General features: G+C 46.5%; 2 protein-coding genes across 2 annotated transcripts; one reads left to right on the forward strand and one right to left on the reverse strand.

Moving 5' to 3' along the window:
* Positions 1-2,792: 2,792 nt before the first annotated feature.
* On the reverse strand, positions 2,793-19,668 carry LOC129858960 (transforming growth factor beta activator LRRC33-like). Its single transcript, XM_055928217.1, has 3 exons — positions 19,488-19,668; positions 8,869-8,990; positions 2,793-7,861 (listed from the first exon to the last, which is right to left on the reverse strand). Exons 2-3 carry the CDS (start codon positions 8,983-8,985, stop codon positions 5,831-5,833), a joined length of 2,148 nt encoding a protein of 715 aa, XP_055784192.1. The 5' UTR covers positions 8,986-8,990; positions 19,488-19,668; the 3' UTR covers positions 2,793-5,830.
* On the forward strand, positions 9,053-11,963 carry LOC129858892 (spidroin-2-like). Its single transcript, XM_055928129.1, has 2 exons — positions 9,053-9,074; positions 9,130-11,963. The coding sequence occupies exons 1-2, from the start codon at positions 9,053-9,055 to the stop codon at positions 11,961-11,963; spliced, it is 2,856 nt and encodes a 951-aa protein (XP_055784104.1).
* Positions 19,669-19,968: the final 300 nt, after the last annotated feature.

The raw sequence follows: 19,968 nt of genomic DNA on the forward strand, positions 1-19,968 counted from the left end.
AACAGGTAGTGGCCTACAACGTGTGTTCATGCTTCATTAAATGTCATTAAATTCATTAAATGTGTTCATGCTTTTCTTCGTCTGATTCAAAGTGGGTGTGGTGGATTTTAAAACAATCTTTTCATTTTATTAGTGTAACTTGTCACAAGGCTGACTTGGTCCAATACAATCTATCCCAAATGGTCCCCTATAGCCTGTTAGTCTGCGCTACCTAATGGGCTCCTGGTACTGCCACCTAACCACATCCAGTGATGTTACTCGTGCTCACATGCCGGGGTTAGGGGCCCGAGGGCGCCGCGTGTAGCTCTACGCCGCCCAGGGACCCACGCGGACAGCTTCTGCCAGATGACAACCCTCCTGGACTCTATAGCGATGTTATTTACACATTTGTTGGTCTAAGGCCAAGGGTCCCTTGGTGGTTGTAGGCCACTACTTGTTTTGTACTTTACCATTTGACTCAATACAGTGGCATTGAAGAATGTCTTAGCTTCCACACGGTGGAGTAAAGTACTTAAGTAGTACTTTAAAGTATTTTTACTTAAGTAGTTGTTTGGGTGTCTGTACTTTTACTAATTCCTAATGAAAATAATGTACTTTTTACTCCATACATTTTCCCTGACACCCTAAAATACTTCAATTTTTTAATGCTTAGCAGGACAGGAAAATGGTCCAATTCACTCACTTATCAAGAGAACATCCCTGGTCATCCCTATTGCCTCTGATTTGGAAATTACATCTGAGTGTTGGAGTGTGCCCCTTGCTATCCGTAAATAAATAAACACATGAAAATGGTGCATATTTGCTTAATATAAGGAATTTGAAATGATTTATACTTTTACTTTTGATACTTAAGTATATTTAAAGGGCCTAATGAATTTTAACCAAGTATTTTACTGGGTGACTTTTACTTGAGTCATTTTCTATTAAGGTATTTTCTTGTACTCAAGTATGACAATTGGGTACTTTTTTCCCGCCACTGCTTCCACAAATACAGTACACTACATTGTAGAATAATAGTGAAGACATCAACACTATGAAATAACACATATGGAATCGTGTAGTAACCCAAAAAGCACAAAACATCAAAATATATTTAATATTTTAGATTCTTCAAAGTAGCCACCCTTTGCCTTGATGACAGCTTTGCACACTTGGCATTCTCTCAACCAGCTTCACCTGGAATTATTTTCCAACAGTCTTGAAGGAGTTCCCACATATGCTGAGCACTTGTTGGCTGCTTTTCCTTCACTCAGCGGTCCAACTCATCCCAAACCATCTCAATTGGGTTGAGGTCGGGTGATTGTGGAGGCCAGGTCATCTGATGGAGCACTCCATCACTCTCCTTGGTCAAATAGCCCTTACACAGCCTGTGGAGGTGTGTTGGGTCATTGTCCTGTTGAAAAGCTAATTATAGTCCCACTGAGCGCAAACTAGATGGGATGGTGTATCACTGCAAAATGCTGTGGTAGCCATGCTGGTTAAGTGTGCCTTGAATTCTAAATATATCACCATCACACCTCCTCCTCCATGCTTCACAGTGGGACCCACACACACGGAGATCATCCATTCACCTACTCTGCGTCTCACAAAGACAAGGCGGTTGGAATTTCGACTCATCACACCAAAGGAAAGATTTCCACCGGTCTAATGTCCATTGCTCGTGTTTCTTGTCCCAAGCAAGTCTCTTATTTTTATTGGTGTCCTTTAGTAGTATTTTTGCAGCAAATTGACCATGAAGGCCTGATTCCCACAGTCTCCTCTGAACAGTTGATGTTGAGATGTGTCTGTTACTTGAACTCTGAAGTATTTATTTGGGCTGCAATCTGAGGCTGGTATCTCTAATGAACTTATCCTCTGCAGCAGAGGTAACTCTGGGTCTTCCTTTCCTGTGGTGGTCCTCATGAGAGCCAGTTTCATCATAGCGCTTGATGATTTTTGCGACTGCACTTGAAGAAACTTTTAAAGTTATTTTTAATTAACAAACCAACACATAAACCAATGAACAAACCAACACACAGACCAATTCCAAGTACGTAAACCCCGATGTGTACACTCTTAGAAAACGCTTCCCAAAAGGGTTCTTCGGCTGTCCCCATAGAATAACCCTTTTTTGGTTCCAGGGAGAACCATATTTTCTAAGAGCAGCCCGACGTGTGTAGAGAGAGCTCCAGGCCTTCCCTCCACGCCGGCTAGGTTTCTGTCTGTTGCAACCACCATGACCTACAGCCACAGCATTACCACAGTGGTATTCTGGTTACTCTGAACTTTACAACACAGTCGTTCTGCACTTCACACACACATCCAGACTGGCACCCAGCACTGCCTGCCTGTCACTCTGAGGGTACTGCACTGGTACACACCACACACATCCAGACTGGCACCCAGCACTGCCTGCCTGTCACTCTGAGGGTACTGCACTGGTACACACCACACACAACCAGACTGGCACTCAGCACTGACAAAATGTCACTGAGGGTACTGCACTGGTACACAGACATCCAGACTGGCACCCAGCACTGACAAAATGTCACTCTGAGGGTACTGCACTGGTACACAGACAAACATGCACGTTTTAATTGCCAGAGCTGTAGAAGTAGCCTACTGTGTAGGCTACTTCTTGAAGGAACGTGTCTCTGTTCATGCTTTCTGAAGCTGTGTCTGGAAGATCTCCAGAATGTTCTGGGGCCATTTTAGGGCCAGTGCTCCGTCATGATTTGGCCTCAGTCAATCCGCCAGTCACCTATTTTGTCTTCAGTGTTTTCTTTCAGAAGGTATTACATGTCGATTGGTGCTTCACTTTAGGCAGGGTTTATTTGTATTGGAGCATAGTGATTGTCACAGAGCAGTTTTAAACAGTAAAAGCACAATACTTTTTAAATACATGGGCAGGACATACATTAAACAAAAATATAAACACAACATGTAAAGTGTTGGTCGCATGTTTCATGAGCTGAAATTTAAAAAATCTAAATGTTGTGCACAAATTTGTTTACATCCGTTATTGAAAATTTCTCCTTTGACAAGAAAATCCATCCACCTGACAGGTGTTGGCATATCAAGACGCTGATATAACAGCATGATCATTACACAGGTGCACCTTATGCTTGGGACAATTAAAGGCCACACAACACAATACCACAGATGTCTCAAGTTTTGAGGTAGTGTGGAATTGGCATGCTGACTGCAGGAATGTCCACCAAAGCTGTTGCCAGAGAATTGAATGTTAATTTCTCTACCATAAGCCGCCTCCGACGTTGTTTTAGAGAATTTGTCAGTACGTCCAACCAGCCTCACAACCGTAGACCACGTGTATGGCGTCGTGTGGGCGAGCGGTTTGCTGATGTCAACATTGTGAACAGAGTTCCCCATGGTGGCGTTGAGGTTTTGGTATGGGCAGGCATAAGCTACAGACAACAAACACAATTACATTTTATCTATGCTCTGTGCTAATTTGAATGCACAGAGATAACATAACGAGATCATGAGACCCATTGTTGTGCCATTCATCCACCGCCCTCACCTCATATTTCCTCATGATAATGCACGGCCCCATGTCGCAAAGATCTGTACACAATTCCTTGAAGCTGAAAATGTCTCAGTTCTTCAATGGCCTGCCTACTCACTAAACCTGTCACCCACTGAGCATGTTTGGTATGCTCTGGATTGACGTGTACGACCGTGTTCCAGTTCCCACCTATATCCAGCAACTTCGCACAGCCATTGAAGAGGAGTGGGACAACATTCCACAGGGCCACAATCAACAGCCTGATCAACTCTATGAGAAGGAGATGTGTCACACCAGATACTGACTGGTTTTCTGATCCAAGCCCCTACCTGTTTTTCTATGCTATCTTGTGACCAACAGATCCATATCTGTATTCCCAGTCATGTGAAATCCATAGATTAGGGCCTAATGAATTCATTGCAATTGACTGATTTTCTTATGTGAAATGTAACTCAGTAAAATCTTTGAAATTGTTGCATGTTGTGTTTTATATTTTAGTTCATTATAGAACATGGTATTCCTCTATAGGACTGACCATAAATATAGAACATGGTATTCCTCTATAGGACTGGCCATAAATATAGAACATGGTGTTCCTCTATAGGACTGACCATAAATATAGAACATGGTATTCCTCTATAGGACTGACCATAAATATAGAACATGGTATTCCTCTATAGGACTGACCATAAATATAGAACATGGTATTCCTCTATAGGACTGACCATAAATATAGAACATGGTATTCCTCTATAGGACTGACCATAAATATAGAACATGGTATTCCTCTATAGGACTGACCATAAATATAGAACATGGTATTCCTCTATAGGACTGACCATAAATATAGAACATGGTATTCCTCTATAGGACTGACCATAAATATAGAACATGGTATTCCTCTATAGGACTGACCATAAATATAGAACATGGTATTCCTCTATAGGACTGACCATAAATATAGAACATGGTGTTCCTCTATAGGACTGACCATAAATATAGAACATGGTATTCCTCTATAGGACTGACCATAAATATAGAACATGGTATTCCTCTATAGGACTGACCATAAATATAGAACATGGTGTTCCTCTATAGGACTGGCCATAAATATAGAACCTGTTATATCTCTATATAATTAACATAGTACATTTGAAGGATGTAGTTATCCAAATACTAGAATTAAATTGTTCAAATGCATATTAGTGTACCACTAGAGAACAACATAATTGCGGTCCCTGTGACCAGAGTTGCAGCTGTGCCTCACAAATATGACTTGAGGTGAAAACCGCCAACCCGTCCTTTCTGAGTCCGACATAAAACTGGGCAGTTGATGCACATCTCAGCAAAACAGGAAATGTCATGTTTCCTCCGCTGCTTTTAGCAACAGTTTGCATCACAAAACTTCTGCACACACAGCACACAGACGCACACCGCACGCACACACACACAAAGACGTGGAGTGTAGCCATATTCTCACATTCAGGCCCCCAGAGGCAGCGATCGTGTGAACCAACCACACGTAGCACATACAGATTATCACAAAGCAAAAAAAGGTTGACTTGCTGCTGAACATGGTAACACGCAGTTCTTTATCTGGTTTAGCAGGATATGTTCGTTTTAAGTGTTTCCAATGGGAGATATCACCACATGTAATATGACATTGTTTATGAATTACCTAAACTCAATTGCTTTGTAAGGAAACATTTGTTTCTGCCTTGAAATTGTATTGATACTGTATGTGCAAAACATCACACTTTGACATAATTGTAATTTATGACTATGGCTGTGTCCGAAATCTGTCTTACTTACTAAAACTACATTCTGTGTACTAATCGTACTACATACGTACTGTTTAGTACAAACAAATGCAGTAAGCAACATACTAGGCTCATCGATCCTGAGAGTGATTAATCTAATGTGCAATTCTATTGATTCCCGCCATTCATTCATTTTGGTACAGCCCCTTGGGCTCCCGAGTGGCGCAGCGGTCTAAGGCAATGCATCTCAGTGCAAGAGGTGTCACTACAATACCTGGTTTGAATCCAGGCTGTATCACATCCCGCTGTGATTGGGAGTCTCATAGGACGGTGCACAATTGGCCGAGAAATTGGCAAGGGTAGGCCGTCATAGCAAATAAGAATTTGTTCTTAACTGACTTGCCTAATTTAAATAAAGGAATGATCTCATTATCAGCTGTTGCCAAACACACGTGAGCCTGGAAAGATGATTATCTTTCTCAAAGTAACATAACATTCTGGCATTTAAAGCATACTAGTTTTTTTTGTAATTGCACTTGCTATAAAACGTTCTATTTCCTTCTACTTAGAACTCTAGTATGGGTATTTGGACACGGCCAGTGTCTCCTTTATTGGACTTTTCTTCCACAACACAGGGAAGGTGACTCCAGCATGTATTTTTAATGGCCATGGGAAGCAGTCTGGGCCTAAAGGTGAGCAGGAAGATAACAGACATTCCAACCAGACAGAGAACAGGTACGATAAACAGCAGGATGTACCAGTACACAGACTCTCCGTCACTACCGCCACATATTAGAGAGTCTACAAGCACCACTCTGTGTGTCCTTTTGGTCAGATCCTGACATGAAATATCTGAGAGGTCCATGATAGTGACAGTTTTTACCCTCTCGAACGTCCTGTACCAGTCCAACTGGCAGCAGTTGAAAGTGTTTCCGTTGAGAAAAACAGTGTGGAGTTTTGTGGCTAACACGTTAGCCTGGGCTGAGGGGACGGTGGTCAGTTTGTTGTCCCTCAGGTCCAGCAGCCTCAGCTCCAGATGTTGCAGTGAAGCAGGGAGCTGAGTAAGAGAGTTTCTGGAAATGTTCAAAGACTTCAAGTGGTGGAAAGGAGAGAAGTCAAAGTGTTTCAGGCCTGTGTTTCCCAATCCTAGATGGTGTAAAGTTCTGCTGAGGTCATTTATCGATCTGGGTCCGATGACGAGTTCTGGGTTGTTAGACAGCTCCAGGTGTGTTAGGGGCGTCCCTACGAATGCTAATGATGGCAACCTCCCCAGGTTGCACCCTGATAGGTGGAGATATCTCAGAGAAATTATGTTTCTCCAAACGACACAGTCTGATTGGTTACCCCCACCCATGCCCCCACCCCATGCCTCAAGGGGGCACACGCCAACTCTGTTGTAGCTAATATCCACAGAGCTGATGCTGGTGAGAGAGGAAAACAGCTGAGCAGGTAGACTCTGCAGGTCATTCTGGCTCAGGTTCAAGAAGCTCAGGTTGCCTAGCTGTCTCAAACTAACTTGGTCGGCGTGGAGCTCTGTCAACCTATTGTTGCTCACGTCCAACTCGTACAACGTCCCCGGCAGCTTTTCCTTAGTTAGATTCAAGACCTCGAGACAGTTTGTCCACATCCTGAGTCTGGTCAGGCTTGGCATTTTGCTGATGAACCCTTTGGGGAAGTAGCCCACCTGATTTCCACTCAGATCCAGCAGGTCTAGAGAGGAGATGTCCCCGTGCAGGCTCTCATCCCACAACTTGGCTGTGACGTTGCTCATGTTGCCCCTCAGGTTGTAGAACTGGACACTGGTTTTCCAGTTGGGGTAGGCAGCGGTGTCCGCCAGGTGTTCGTAGAAGCTCACCCTGTTCTGGGACAGATGGAGGTTCCTCAGGCGGCTGTGGGTGGGCAGAAAGGGGAAGAAGAGGAGGTTGTTGTCTGTGAGATCCAGGGTCTCCAGCTGGAAGACTTCCTGGAGGTCTTGGTTGGCTATGAACCACTCAATGGCATTGTGACTGGCATTGAGGACCACCAGCTGGGTCATGTGGAAGTGCACCAGGCAGGGCAGGTAGTTGAAGGCCAGGTTGAGTCTCTGGAGCTTGTGCAGGTGATCGAAGGACTCGTCAATCTCAAACAGCATGTTCCTCTGCAGGTCCAGCTCTCTGAGCTGGTGGAGGTCGCTGAAGGAGCTTTCATCCAGCCTCAACAGGAGGTTCCTGGAAAGGTTGAGGTACTCCAGCGACGTCATGTTCTGGAGGAGGACGGAGACCATGTCCTCTGTAAGCTGGTTTTCTGACAGATCCAGAACTCTGAGTCTAGACAAGGTGAGCAGCGCCAGGCTAGTTTGCCGGTATCCAACGTGAAGGTTATTGGCAGCTAGATTGAGGCTCTCTAGATGAGGTGAGTTGTGAAAGAGCTTGGACCCCGCTGTCTCCAAGCGGTTGTCGGCACAGTTTAGAGTACGAAGGGAGACGTAGCGGGAGAGGGAGTCATCTTGTAGCGTCTGAATGTGGTTGTGGTTCAGGTGGAGGTCCTCTATGCTGTCAGGTAGGCCCTCGGGTACAGACGAGAGCTCACTGTTGCTACAGAGAGCAGTCTTTTGGGTCTGTAAAGGGAAAAAAAGAGAGAAATTTAAGTGTATGCAAGAGAAATACTTTATTTTAGAAATGCAATATAAAATACTTTACTTTATACGATAAAACACTTTGAAGAGCAAAGGAAGAAAAAAAACCTGCTTATATCACATATCAGACCAGAGAGTATTTGAGGGTATAAATATATTACATGTACGCAGGAGTTGAAACTCTGAGAACCAGCAGTGATGGAAAGAGTACCCAATTGTCCTACTAGAGTAAAAGTAAAAGATACCTTAATAGAAAATGACTCAAGTAAAAGTGAACGTCACCCAGTAAAATACTACTTGAGTAAAAGTCTAAAAGTATCTGGCTTTAAATATAGTTAAGAACAGTGGTGGGAAAAGAACTCAATTGTAATACTTGAGAAAAGTACATGTAAGTGCTATACATCAAATTGCTTGAATTAAAGCAAACCAGACAGAAGGACTTTATTGTTTTTTTTTCTCATTTATAGACAGACAGGGGCACACTCCAACACTCAGACATCATTTTGAATCGCAGTATTTGTGTTAAGTGAGACTGACAGATCAGAGGCTGTAGGAATGACCATGTGTTATATTGATAGGTGCATGAATTGGACAATAGTTCTGTCCTGCCGGAGCATTCTAAATGTAATGAGTACTTTTCGGTGTCAGTGAAAATGTAAAAGTTGTCAAAAATATAAATAGTAAAGTACAGATACCCCCCAAAAATACTTAGTAGTACTTTAAAGTATTTTGACTTCAGTACTTTACACCACTGAGAACCAGCAGCAGTTTCCATTACAGCATCACCTTTGTGGTAACGTTTGCAGTTTCTTCCCCTTAGCCCTGTGTATGCAAAGGTCATCAGAGGCACTTTTTACACCTTTCACTGAGAACCACAAGCTCTGAAGTTCAACATTCAAAGGGACTTTCTTTACCTCGTTTTTTAATGTATTTTTTTTTCTTTAGTTATATTTATTTTAATGAGCTTGTCCAAGAAGTTTAGCGCTTACCAGTCTGCAGGGGCTGTGGTGAGGCTGGCAGAAGGCAGGCATCAGGAGGCTACACAGGGACCAGAGGGTTAGACAGAGCAGGGTAGGGGAAGAGGCCGTGGATGAGCATCTTAACATCCTGGCTGTGGAAGAGAGAAGGACAGCAGGAGAGAAGTGAGACTGTCAAAAGGAGAGGAGGTCTACAATGTGGGCAGAGAGACGTCATGGTTAATACACGCCAGACATTATAATACCAACGCAGTCTGCAGGGGCTGTGGTGAGGCTGGCAGAAGGCAGGCATCAGGAGGCTACACAGGGACCAGAGGGCCAGGGACCAGAGGGCCAGGGACCAGAGGGCCAGGGACCAGAGGGCCAGGGACCAGAGGGTCAGGGACCAGAGGGTCAGGGACCAGAGGGCCAGGGACCAGAGGGCCAGAGGGCCAGGGGCCAGAGGGCCAGAGGGCCAGGGACCAGAGGGTCAGAGACCAGAGGGCCAGAGGGTCAGGGACCAGAGGGTCAGGGACCAGAGGGCCAGGGACCAGAGGGCCAGGGACCAGAGAGTCAGGGACCAGAGGGCCAGGGACCAGAGGGCCAGGGACCAGAGGGTCAGAGGGTCAGGGACCAGAGGGCCAGGGACCAGAGGGCCAGGGACCAGAGGGACAGGGACCAGAGGGCCAGGGACCAGAGGGACAGGGACCAGAGGGCCAGGGACGAGAGGGCCAGAGGGCCAGGGACCAGAGGGCCAGGGACCAGAGGGACAGGGACCAGAGGGACAGGGACCAGAGGGACAGGGACCAGAGGGACAGGGACCAGAGGGACAGGGACCAGAGGGCCAGGGACCAGAGGGCCAGAGGGTCAGGGACCAGAGGGCCAGGGACCAGAGGGCCAGGGACCAGAGGGCCAGGGACCAGAGGGCCAGGGACCAGAGGGCCAGGGACCAGAGGGCCAGGGACCAGAGGGCCAGAGGGCCAGGGACCAGAGGGCCAGGGACCAGAGGGTCAGGGACCAGAGGGTCAGAGACCAGAGGGCCAGAGGGTCAGGGACCAGAGGGCCAGGGACCAGAGGGTCAGGGACCAGAGGGCCAGGGACCAGAGGGCCAGGGACCAGAGGGCCAGAGGGCCAGGGGGCCAGGGACCAGAGAGTCAGGGACCAGAGGGTCAGGGACCAGAGGGCCAGGGACCAGAGGGCCAGGGACCAGAGGGCCAGGGACCAGAGGGCCAGGGACCAGAGGGTCAGGGACCAGAGGGTCAGAGACCAGAGGGCCAGAGGGTCAGGGACCAGAGGGTCAGGGACCAGAGGGCCAGGGACCAGAGGGCCAGGGACCAGAGGGCCAGGGACCAGAGAGTCAGGGACCAGAGGGTCAGGGACCAGAGGGCCAGGGACCAGAGGGCCAGGGACCAGAGGGCCAGGGACCAGAGGGTCAGAGGGTCAGGGACCAGAGGGCCAGGGACCAGAGGGCCAGAGGGTCAGGGACCAGAGGGCCAGGGACCAGAGGGCCAGGGACCAGAGGGTCAGGGACCAGAGGGCCAGGGACCAGAGGGCCAGGGACCAGAGGGCCAGGGACCAGAGGGCCAGAGGGCCAGGGACCAGAGGGCCAGGGACCAGAGGGTCAGGGACCAGAGGGTCAGAGACCAGAGGGCCAGAGGGTCAGGGACCAGAGGGTCAGGGACCAGAGGGTCAGGGACCAGAGGGCCAGGTACCAGAGGGCCAGAGGGCCAGGGACCAGAGGGCCAGAGGGCCAGGGACCAGAGGGCCAGGGACCAGAGGGTCAGAGACCAGAGGGCCAGAGGGTCAGGGACCAGAGGGTCAGGGACCAGAGGGTCAGGGACCAGAGGGCCAGGGACCAGAGGGCCAGGGACCAGAGAGTCAGGGACCAGAGGGTCAGGGACCAGAGGGCCAGGGACCAGAGGGTCAGGGACCAGAGGGCCAGGGACCAGAGGGTCAGGGACCAGAGGGCCAGAGGGTCAGGGACCAGAGGGTCAGAGGGTCAGGGACCAGAGGGCCAGGGACCAGAGGGCCAGGGACCAGAGGGCCAGGGACCAGAGGGCCAGGGACCAGAGGGTCAGGGACCAGAGGGCCAGGGACCAGAGGGCCAGAGGGCCAGGGACCAGAGGGCCAGGGACCAGAGGGCCAGGGACCAGAGGGCCAGGGACCAGAGGGTCAGGGACCAGAGGGTCAGGGACCAGAGGGCCAGGGACCAGAGGGCCAGAGGGCCAGGGACCAGAGGGCCAGGGACCAGAGGGCCAGGGACCAGAGGGTCAGGGACCAGAGGGTCAGGGACCAGAGGGCCAGAGGGCCAGGGACCAGAGGGCCAGGGACCAGAGGGCCAGGGACCAGAGGGCCAGGGACCAGAGGGCCAGGGACCAGAGGGCCAGGGACCAGAGGGTCAGAGACCAGAGGGTCAGAGACCAGAGGGCCAGAGGGTCAGGGACCAGAGGGGCAGGGACCAGAGGGCCAGGGACCAGAGGGCCAGGGACCAGAGGGCCAGGGACCAGAGGGCCAGGGACCAGAGGGTCAGGGACCAGAGGGTCAGGGACCAGAGGGCCAGGTACCAGAGGGCCAGAGGGCCAGGGACCAGAGGGCCAGAGGGCCAGGGACCAGAGGGCCAGGGACCAGAGGGTCAGAGACCAGAGGGTCAGGGACCAGAGGGTCAGGGACCAGAGGGCCAGGGACCAGAGGGCCAGGGACCAGAGGGCCAGGGACCAGAGAGTCAGGGACCAGAGGGTCAGGGACCAGAGGGCCAGGGACCAGAGGGCCAGGGACCAGAGGGCCAGGGACCAGAGGGCCAGGGACCAGAGGGTCAGAGACCAGAGGGCCAGGGACCAGAGGGTCAGGGACCAGAGGGCCAGGGACCAGAGGGCCAGGGACCAGAGGGCCAGGGACCAGAGAGTCAGGGACCAGAGGGTCAGGGACCAGAGGGCCAGGGACCAGAGGGCCAGGGACCAGAGGGCCAGGGACCAGAGGGTCAGAGGGTCAGGGACCAGAGGGCCAGGGACCAGAGGGCCAGGGACCAGAGGGCCAGGGACCAGAGGGACAGGGACCAGAGGGTCAGAGGGTCAGGGACCAGAGGGCCAGGGACCAGAGGGCCAGGGACCAGAGAGCCCATTCAAATATAATAAAAGTATATCTTGAGCATCTGAGCAGTCCGCTATCATTTAACCTTGATAAAACATTCAATTAATTATTTTCATACGGTATCATCATAACCATATCAAATCCCATCCATTCTATCAAATCTATGTGGCACATAGGTAAATTCCACTATTCACTGTTGGAAATATGTGCTATATAACATGTTATCATATGTCCACTACTGTTGTAATCAAACAAACCAATTATTAATAATCTATAATGTACTTCTAAAACCTTTTATAATCTAGAAATGAACTAATATTTTACTAAAATACTAAATTTACATGGGTTATTCCACAAAATGAGGGCCTTTTACATCCCTTTAATATTACATTTTTAAGTAGAAATTGTGCACAAATATTGCATTTTAAAAGCTTGTTCTATTAAATTAAGTTCCATTTAAATATAGACCACATGGAAAATTCTATAAATCACATTTTTAATATTAAAGAATACTTTCTAAAGTGCCCAAATTCTGCATTTTGACATGTCCCTCTGTGTCCCTCTATGACTTCTAGAGGGATTTCAACCCACTTTAACCCCAACATTTCTCCAAGTCTTTTACTATCATTGTAAAGCTGTAGTTATTTTCTTCTTTTGTCAAATTCATTTCTGGTTATTATTATTTATTTAATGTGATTTTTTGTAAATTATTTTAAAGGTATAAACAACCTGTCCCTCATTTTAAAGTCAATCCTGTTACATGAACTAAACTCTGGTTTTAATATGCTAAAACTATTCCTTTTTAAATATTTGTTATTTATTTACTGAACATCTTATAGTCAAACCCTAGTGTAAAAGCTGGTTCTACTCTTTTTGGTCATTTTGTGGTGGAAAACTGAGCGGGTCGATTATAACACATCTTCCATTGCCCTTGTCACAAGGGGATTTATGTCTGATTTAAGAACCCTGTTAAGGTCAACCTCTTGAGATGGAAAAACGTGTTTGTTTTTGCACATGTGTTCTTTATGACAGAATACGGAACCACTTAGGGGTCATGGTGAAGAGAAAAAGACAGCCAGGCTAATCTGTTCCCTCTGTTTTACTTCTCCATTCCCTCAGATGTTTCATTCATCCCCTTGGTTTTTTTGTGTAGCCTATCTCTAGGCCTAAAAACGGGATTCTCCATATGTATGCTACCCCTGACGGTCCTACTTGGCCTATAACATATTGCAGCCTAAATGTTTTCAGATTTTTGAGGGGGCACAAAGTACTTTAGGATGACTGAGGTGTGGCCCGGAGGTGGGCTCGGCCTGTGTCTGCAAATAACACCTGAAACGGCTTTTGTCTTGCAGTCAATAACCATAATCATTATGCTTATTTCTGTGTCGAAAATATGTTTATTTTTCAGCGTACTAAGCCTACCTCTGGAGCTGTCTGTAGCATCCTGATTGGTGATTTTTTATTTATTTTACATTCATTTAGTTATTGCTTGCTTTTCTTAAAGTCTAACAACCTTGCCAGCTAAGATACACTGAACATAAATATAAACACAACATGCAACAATTTCAAAGATTTTACTGAGTTACAGTTCATATAATGAAATCTGTCAATTTAAATAAATTCATTAGGCCCTAATCTATGGATTTCACATGACTGGGAATACAGATATGCATCTGTTGGTCACAGATATCTTCTTTTTATTTTGTAGGGGCATGGATCAGAATCTGGTGTGACACGTCCTTCGCATAGAGTTGATCAGGCTGTTGATTGTGGCCTGTGGAATGTTGTCCCACTCCTCTTCAATGGCTGTGCGAAGTTGGATGTTGTCAGGAAATGGAACAGGCTGTCGTACACGTCGATTCAGAGCCTCCCAAAATATGCTCAATAGGTGACATGTCTGGTGAGTAGGCAGGCCATGGAAGAAGACCTTGGGCATTTTCAGCTCGAGGAATTGTGTACAGATCCTTGTGACATGGGGCCGTGCATTATCATGCTGAAACATGAGGTGATGGCGGCGGGTGAATGGCACTATAATGGGTCTCAGGAACTCGTCACAGTATCTCTGTGCATTCAAACTGACATTGATAAAATGCAATTGTGCTTGTTGCCAATAGCTTATGTCTGCCCATAACCTCACCACCACCATGGGGCACTCTGTTCACAATGTTAACATCAGAAAACCGTTCGACCACACAACACATAAACGTTGTCTGCCATCTGCCCGGTACAGTTGAAACCGGGATTCATCTGTGAAGAGCACACTTCTCCAGCATGCCAGTGACCATCTAAGGTGAGCATTTGCCCACTGAAGTCGGTTTACGATTGCAAACTGCAGTCAGGTCAAGACCCTGGTGAGGACGACGAGTATGCAGATGAGCTTCCCTGAGAAGGTTTCTGACAGTTTGTGCAAACCCACAGTTTCATCATCTGTCCGAGTGGCTGGTCTCAAATGATCCTGCAGGTGAACAAGCCGAATGTGGAGGTCCTGGGCTGGCGTGGTTACACGTGGTCTGCGGTTGTGAGGCCGGTTTGTGTGTATTGCCAAATTCTCTAAAACGATGTTGGAGGCGGCTTATTTTAGAGAAATGAACATTAAATTCTCTGGCAACAGCTCTGGTGGGCATTACTGCAGTCAGCATGCCAATTGCACGCTCCCTCAAAACATCTGTGGTATTGTGTGGCATTGTGACAAAACTGTACATTTTAGAGTGGCCTGTTATTGTCCCCCCAGCACAAGGTGCACCTGTGTAATGATCCTGCTGTTTAATCAGCTTGTTGATATGCCACACATGTCAGGTGGATTGATAATCTTGGCAAAAGAGAAATGCTCACTAACAGGAATGTAAACAAATTTGTGCACAAGATTTGCGAGAAGAAAATATTTTTGTGCATATGGAACATTTCTGGGATCTTTTAAATCAGAAAATGCGCAGACATCAGAAACAAAGCATCCACGTCTCAAGGATAAACCCGATTTTTATTTATTTTTTAATAGAAAAAAAATGTGTTTACCAAATAAACAAAAATACTGAACAATAATTTCCCAGACGAGTTTACTGATGGCTTCATACCACCTGATAACATGTCCAAGGGCTCCTTGGACTATAAGTGAAAAGCTGGTCATTCCCTCAGTCATGGGTGCTTGCCGAGAGGGTTTTGTCCCAACCGCTGCTACAAAGATCAGAGAAATCCCACTTTCCAATGACACTATCGCGCATAGAATCCAGGATATGGCAGATGATGTTGAATCACACGCAGGTTTTAGACAGAGCCCGCACATCAAATTGTTTTTTGCAATGCAATTAGATGAGACGACTGACATTTCAAATGCCGCATCTTGTATATATTTGCTACATATATGAAGATAGTCTTTGTTGCAGTTGCCTCAGAACCCAACTGCAGGTGAAATATTCTGTGTTCTGAACATGTATGTGGGCGGCAGGTAGCCTAGTGGTTAAGCGCATTGGGTCAGTAACTAAAATGTTGATGGTTCGAATCCCCAAGCCCACTAGGAAAAAAGCTGTTGATGTGCCCTTGAGCAAGGCACTTAATTGCTCCTGTGAGTCGCTCTGGATAAGAGCCTCTGCTAAATGACTAAACTAAAAAGGGACATGGATTACAACGGGGCTGTTGCATTGTGATCTGTAGGCCTACTAACAAGACTGCTGCTCAACCTATCCACGCAGGGAAGTGAAAGTGAGATTTTCCAAGCAAACGATAAAATTGACAATTTAAAAAAAGAAGCTTGTCACCGGTTCTTGATAATAATCTGAGCTGTGACTGAAGCCTACACGCTTGCTTTAACGAGATGGCTGTTCAGCAGCGGGTAATACCCGCAACTCTGCAAGATCGCAGACATTAATCCCCTTTCATTATGTGAGACCAATTTGTCTCTTGCTACAATAAAATCTAAATATCGCAACACACTAGCTGTTGAAAACTCCTTGATAACCCTGTGGGGCTGTTGAAAACTCCTTGACACCTCTGAGGTGTCCCTGGCACCAACAAGTTTGAGAGTTAAAAGTAGGCCTATGCTATAGGAATATCATGCTATCTGTTTGACAGACGAAATGACAGCCTACTGTCCATAGATTTTGTCAGACAATTCCTTCCCGTCACCATGCACTCATTAAATATCTCAGTGCCAGTGAAGAGATTGGTGTGTTAAGGACATTAGAACCAGGGCTCAAATTGAGGGTATGTCAGGTTGTTGTGGATTTTGTTAAAGAAAATGGCTCAAATATATTGAATATATAGGCCTGCCCTTTGTTACCTTAAGATTTAGAAGAAAATAAACAATGGATCTGATTATATAAAGGCAACGCTTTTGTCCAGAATGCTTTATGCTAGAAACAAGCTGTAAAATGTCGAGGAAAGACGTGACTCCAGGACATATGGAATATATTTGGTTCGTCTCTATGACATTCAGAGGCTGCACCACAACATGCTATAGCTGAGGACGAGGAGACAACACATTCACTTTGCTTGGGAGGTAATGACTCTGTTCCTATCACCTGACATTCGACCTTTCAACAGGTTATTAAACAACATACTGACTCTAAATCAGTCAGGAGCAAGCCAGGTAGCCGAAGAAGGAAGGGAAATGAATGATTTAGGCTATAGTTATTTTAAGGCCTGCCATTTAAGAAATCAAATGTGAAGCAGTTGTGGCAGTCTACAGGTTGGCAGGAGCACTTGGCATTTCAACAACACATCAACATCAGCACTACAACGACATGCCTATAAATGTAGCATTTATGCTGTATAAAATGACATTTAAAACAATTATTAGTTAGCATGAAATAATTATTAAACGAAAAATGCCGTATTAGGCTATACAGTTATTCTACAATCCCTTTGAATTCCCTTTTACAATCACGAGTTTGGCCAGTCTTTGGTTTGAGGATCATGTGGTGAGCTTTACATGCCTAGTTTGTTAATTTAGCCTCTTATAGTCCCATGCCCTGATCACAGTCAACACAAATCTATTTTGTAACAACAATATCATGGAATAAAATGTAATACATTTGAAAATGATATTTTTCCCAAACGAAAAAAGTTACAAGTGCATACTGGATGATATGTGGCTGCTGTGTTAAACAATGAATGGCTTTTTCTCTAAATTATTGATGATCAGATACGTCAGTTGTAACTGGTTCTGTTGGGCTCAAATTGTACAGTTAATATAAAACATTTGTACTGATCCAAACTTATCCTCCTTCCTAACAACAGCCTGTATAGATATCAACACGTCTCCGGTTACTGTAGCATGCGATCATTCGTAGTCATACTCTGTTGTGGTATTTAAAAAAAAGATTCTGCATTTATAAAATAATACTTTTTCTCAGACCGCAAATAAGATTATTATTATTTTTTTAAACTAGGCAAGTCAGTTAAGAACAAATTCTTATTTTCAATGACGGCCTTGTTCAGGCGCAGAACGACAGATGTTTATCTTGTCAGCTCGGGGATTCTATCTAGCAACCTTTCGGTTACTGGCCCAACACTCTGACCACCAGGCTACCTGACAGATTCATGCAGGGCTTTTGTTAAAATCGTATATCTTTCCACCCGTGTCCGTGGTGATCTGCGAATCCACAAACTTCTTGCTACTTTGCCATGTAATGCTTACAAAACAAAGAAACGTTTCTTAAACTGCATATCTAATGATACTGTGAACCATCAGATCCTCCTCTCCACCCTCTCCGAGCTGGGCATCTCCGGCGCGGCCCACGCTTGGATTGCGTCCTACCTGACAGGTCGCTCCTACCAGGTGGCGTGGCGAGAATCTGTCTCCGCACCACGTGCTCTCACCACTGGTGTCCCCCAGGGCTCTGTTCTAGGCCCTCTCCTATTCTCGCTATACACCAAGTCACTTGGCTCTGTCATATCCTCACATGGTCTCTCCTATCATTGCTATGCAGACGACACAATTAATCTTCTCCTTTCCCCCCTCTGATAACCAGGTGGTGAATCGCATCTCTGCATGTCTGGCAGACATATCAGTGTGGATGACGGATCACCACCTCAAGCTGAACCTCGGCAAGACGGAGCTGCTCTTCCTCCCGGGGAAGGACTGCCCGTTCCATGATCTCGCCATCACGGTTGACAACTCCATTGTGTCCTCCTCCCAGAGTGCTAAGAACCTTGGCGTGATCCTGGACAACACCCTGTCGTTCTCAACTAACATCAAGGCGGTGACCCGTTCCTGTAGGTTCATGCTCTACAACATTCGCAGATTACGACCCTGCCTCACGCAGGAAGCGGCGCAGGTCCTAATCCAGGCACTTGTCATCTCCCGTCTGGATTACTGCAACTCGCTGTTGGCTGGGCTCCCTGCCTGTGCCATTAAACCCCTACAACTCATTCAGAACGCCGCAGCCCGTCTGGTGTTCAACTTTCCCAAGTTCTCTCACGTCACCCCGCTCCTCCGCTCTCTCCACTGGCTTCCAGTTGAAGCTCGCATCCGCTACAAGACCATGGTGCTTGCCTACGGAGCTGTGAGGGGAACGGCACCTCCGTACCTTCAGGCTCTGATCAGGCCCCACACCCAAACAAGGGCACTGCGTTCATCCACCTCTGGCCTGCTCGCCTCCCTACCTCTGAGGAAGTACAGTTCCCACTCAGCCCAGTCAAAACTGTTCGCTGCTCTGGCACCCCAATGGTGGAACAAACTTCCTCACGACGCCAGGTCAGCGGAGTCAATCACCACCTTCCGGAGACACCTGAAACCCCACCTCTTTAAGGAATACCTAGGATAGGATAAAGTAATCCTTCTAACACCCCCCCCCCCCCCCCCCCCCCCTTAAAAGAGTTAGATGCACTATTGTAAAGTGGTTGTTCCACTGGATATCATAAGGTGAATGCACCAATTTGTAAGTCGCTCTGGATAAGAGCGTCTGCTAAATGACTTAAATGTAAATGTAAATCTGGTCTGTCCTAGGAGTGAGGCTAAACGGTAGGCATGGTCGCTGCTATCCACTTTGTTTTAATTATTATTTTGGATATAGTGGAGGGTCAATACTTGTTTTTTTTTCAAGCTTTCAGTGGGGGTTAGGTAAAAATATATTTTACTGAAATATATTTCAATTCAGAGATCCGATTTTCTCCAGGTATCCCTCATTATATATAACGTACAGTCCCTTATAAAAATGCTGAGGGTATGGATAAAAAAAACCGAGGGAACGGGTTAGCTTGGCTGTTTTTTCTCCACCGTGACCCATAAGGAGCTCCATAACAGAATGATTAAAAAACGAATCACCAAGTTACATTACTCACAAGGCAACCAATTGGTGGAAAGACCCACATTAAATATCTGAACAAAGCATTTGACAAATCGAGTGAATTGGCATAGACTGTTTTAGGATATTAAGCTACAAAGTAACATTCTTTGACCTAAGAGCATGAATGACAATAACCTCAACGTTAAACTTTCTGTTCGGATATTACAAGCATGTAGTGAAAAGAGTGCCAGTTTATGTTATTTATAGATGACTTTTCTACATGCTGAGTGTAGATCCATCACACGCAGTTGGAAAGGAGTGTACCGCGCATCCACTACTCACGCTGATGGTTAGATGTGGGTCCTTCAAGCCACAGTCGGTTGAGCTGTTGACCATATCTCCGGTTGTGCGCGATGCAGCGCTGGTGGGTCGAGTGGTGTGTGTTCTCTACACAGCAGAGCCGTGCAATTAGTATTTGCGGAAGCAGGCTAGCAACGGAAACCAAAGTCACATGGACAAGATCATACAAATAGATTCACATGCCTAGGTCAGAGACATGTTCTATATTACATTAAAAATTGGAACCAGAAGCTTCACTACATTGTACAATATGCATGTCATCCATACCTGTGCACATAGTGCATCACTGTCGACTTACAAGGTTATTTGCCGATGAAGGTTTACATCAAATACAACTTTCTCACCCAATCATTTCTATGTGGGAATTCTAAGTTAAAATACGTTTTTTAGATTTTTTTTTTCAAAATAGCAATGTGAAGCACTTCACTCTCTCACGAAAAAGCCTGGTACATTGGCATTTGTC

The sequence above is a fragment of the Salvelinus fontinalis genome, chromosome 7 (assembly GCF_029448725.1).
Source record: "Salvelinus fontinalis isolate EN_2023a chromosome 7, ASM2944872v1, whole genome shotgun sequence".
Taxonomy (NCBI): Eukaryota; Metazoa; Chordata; class Actinopteri; order Salmoniformes; family Salmonidae; genus Salvelinus; species Salvelinus fontinalis.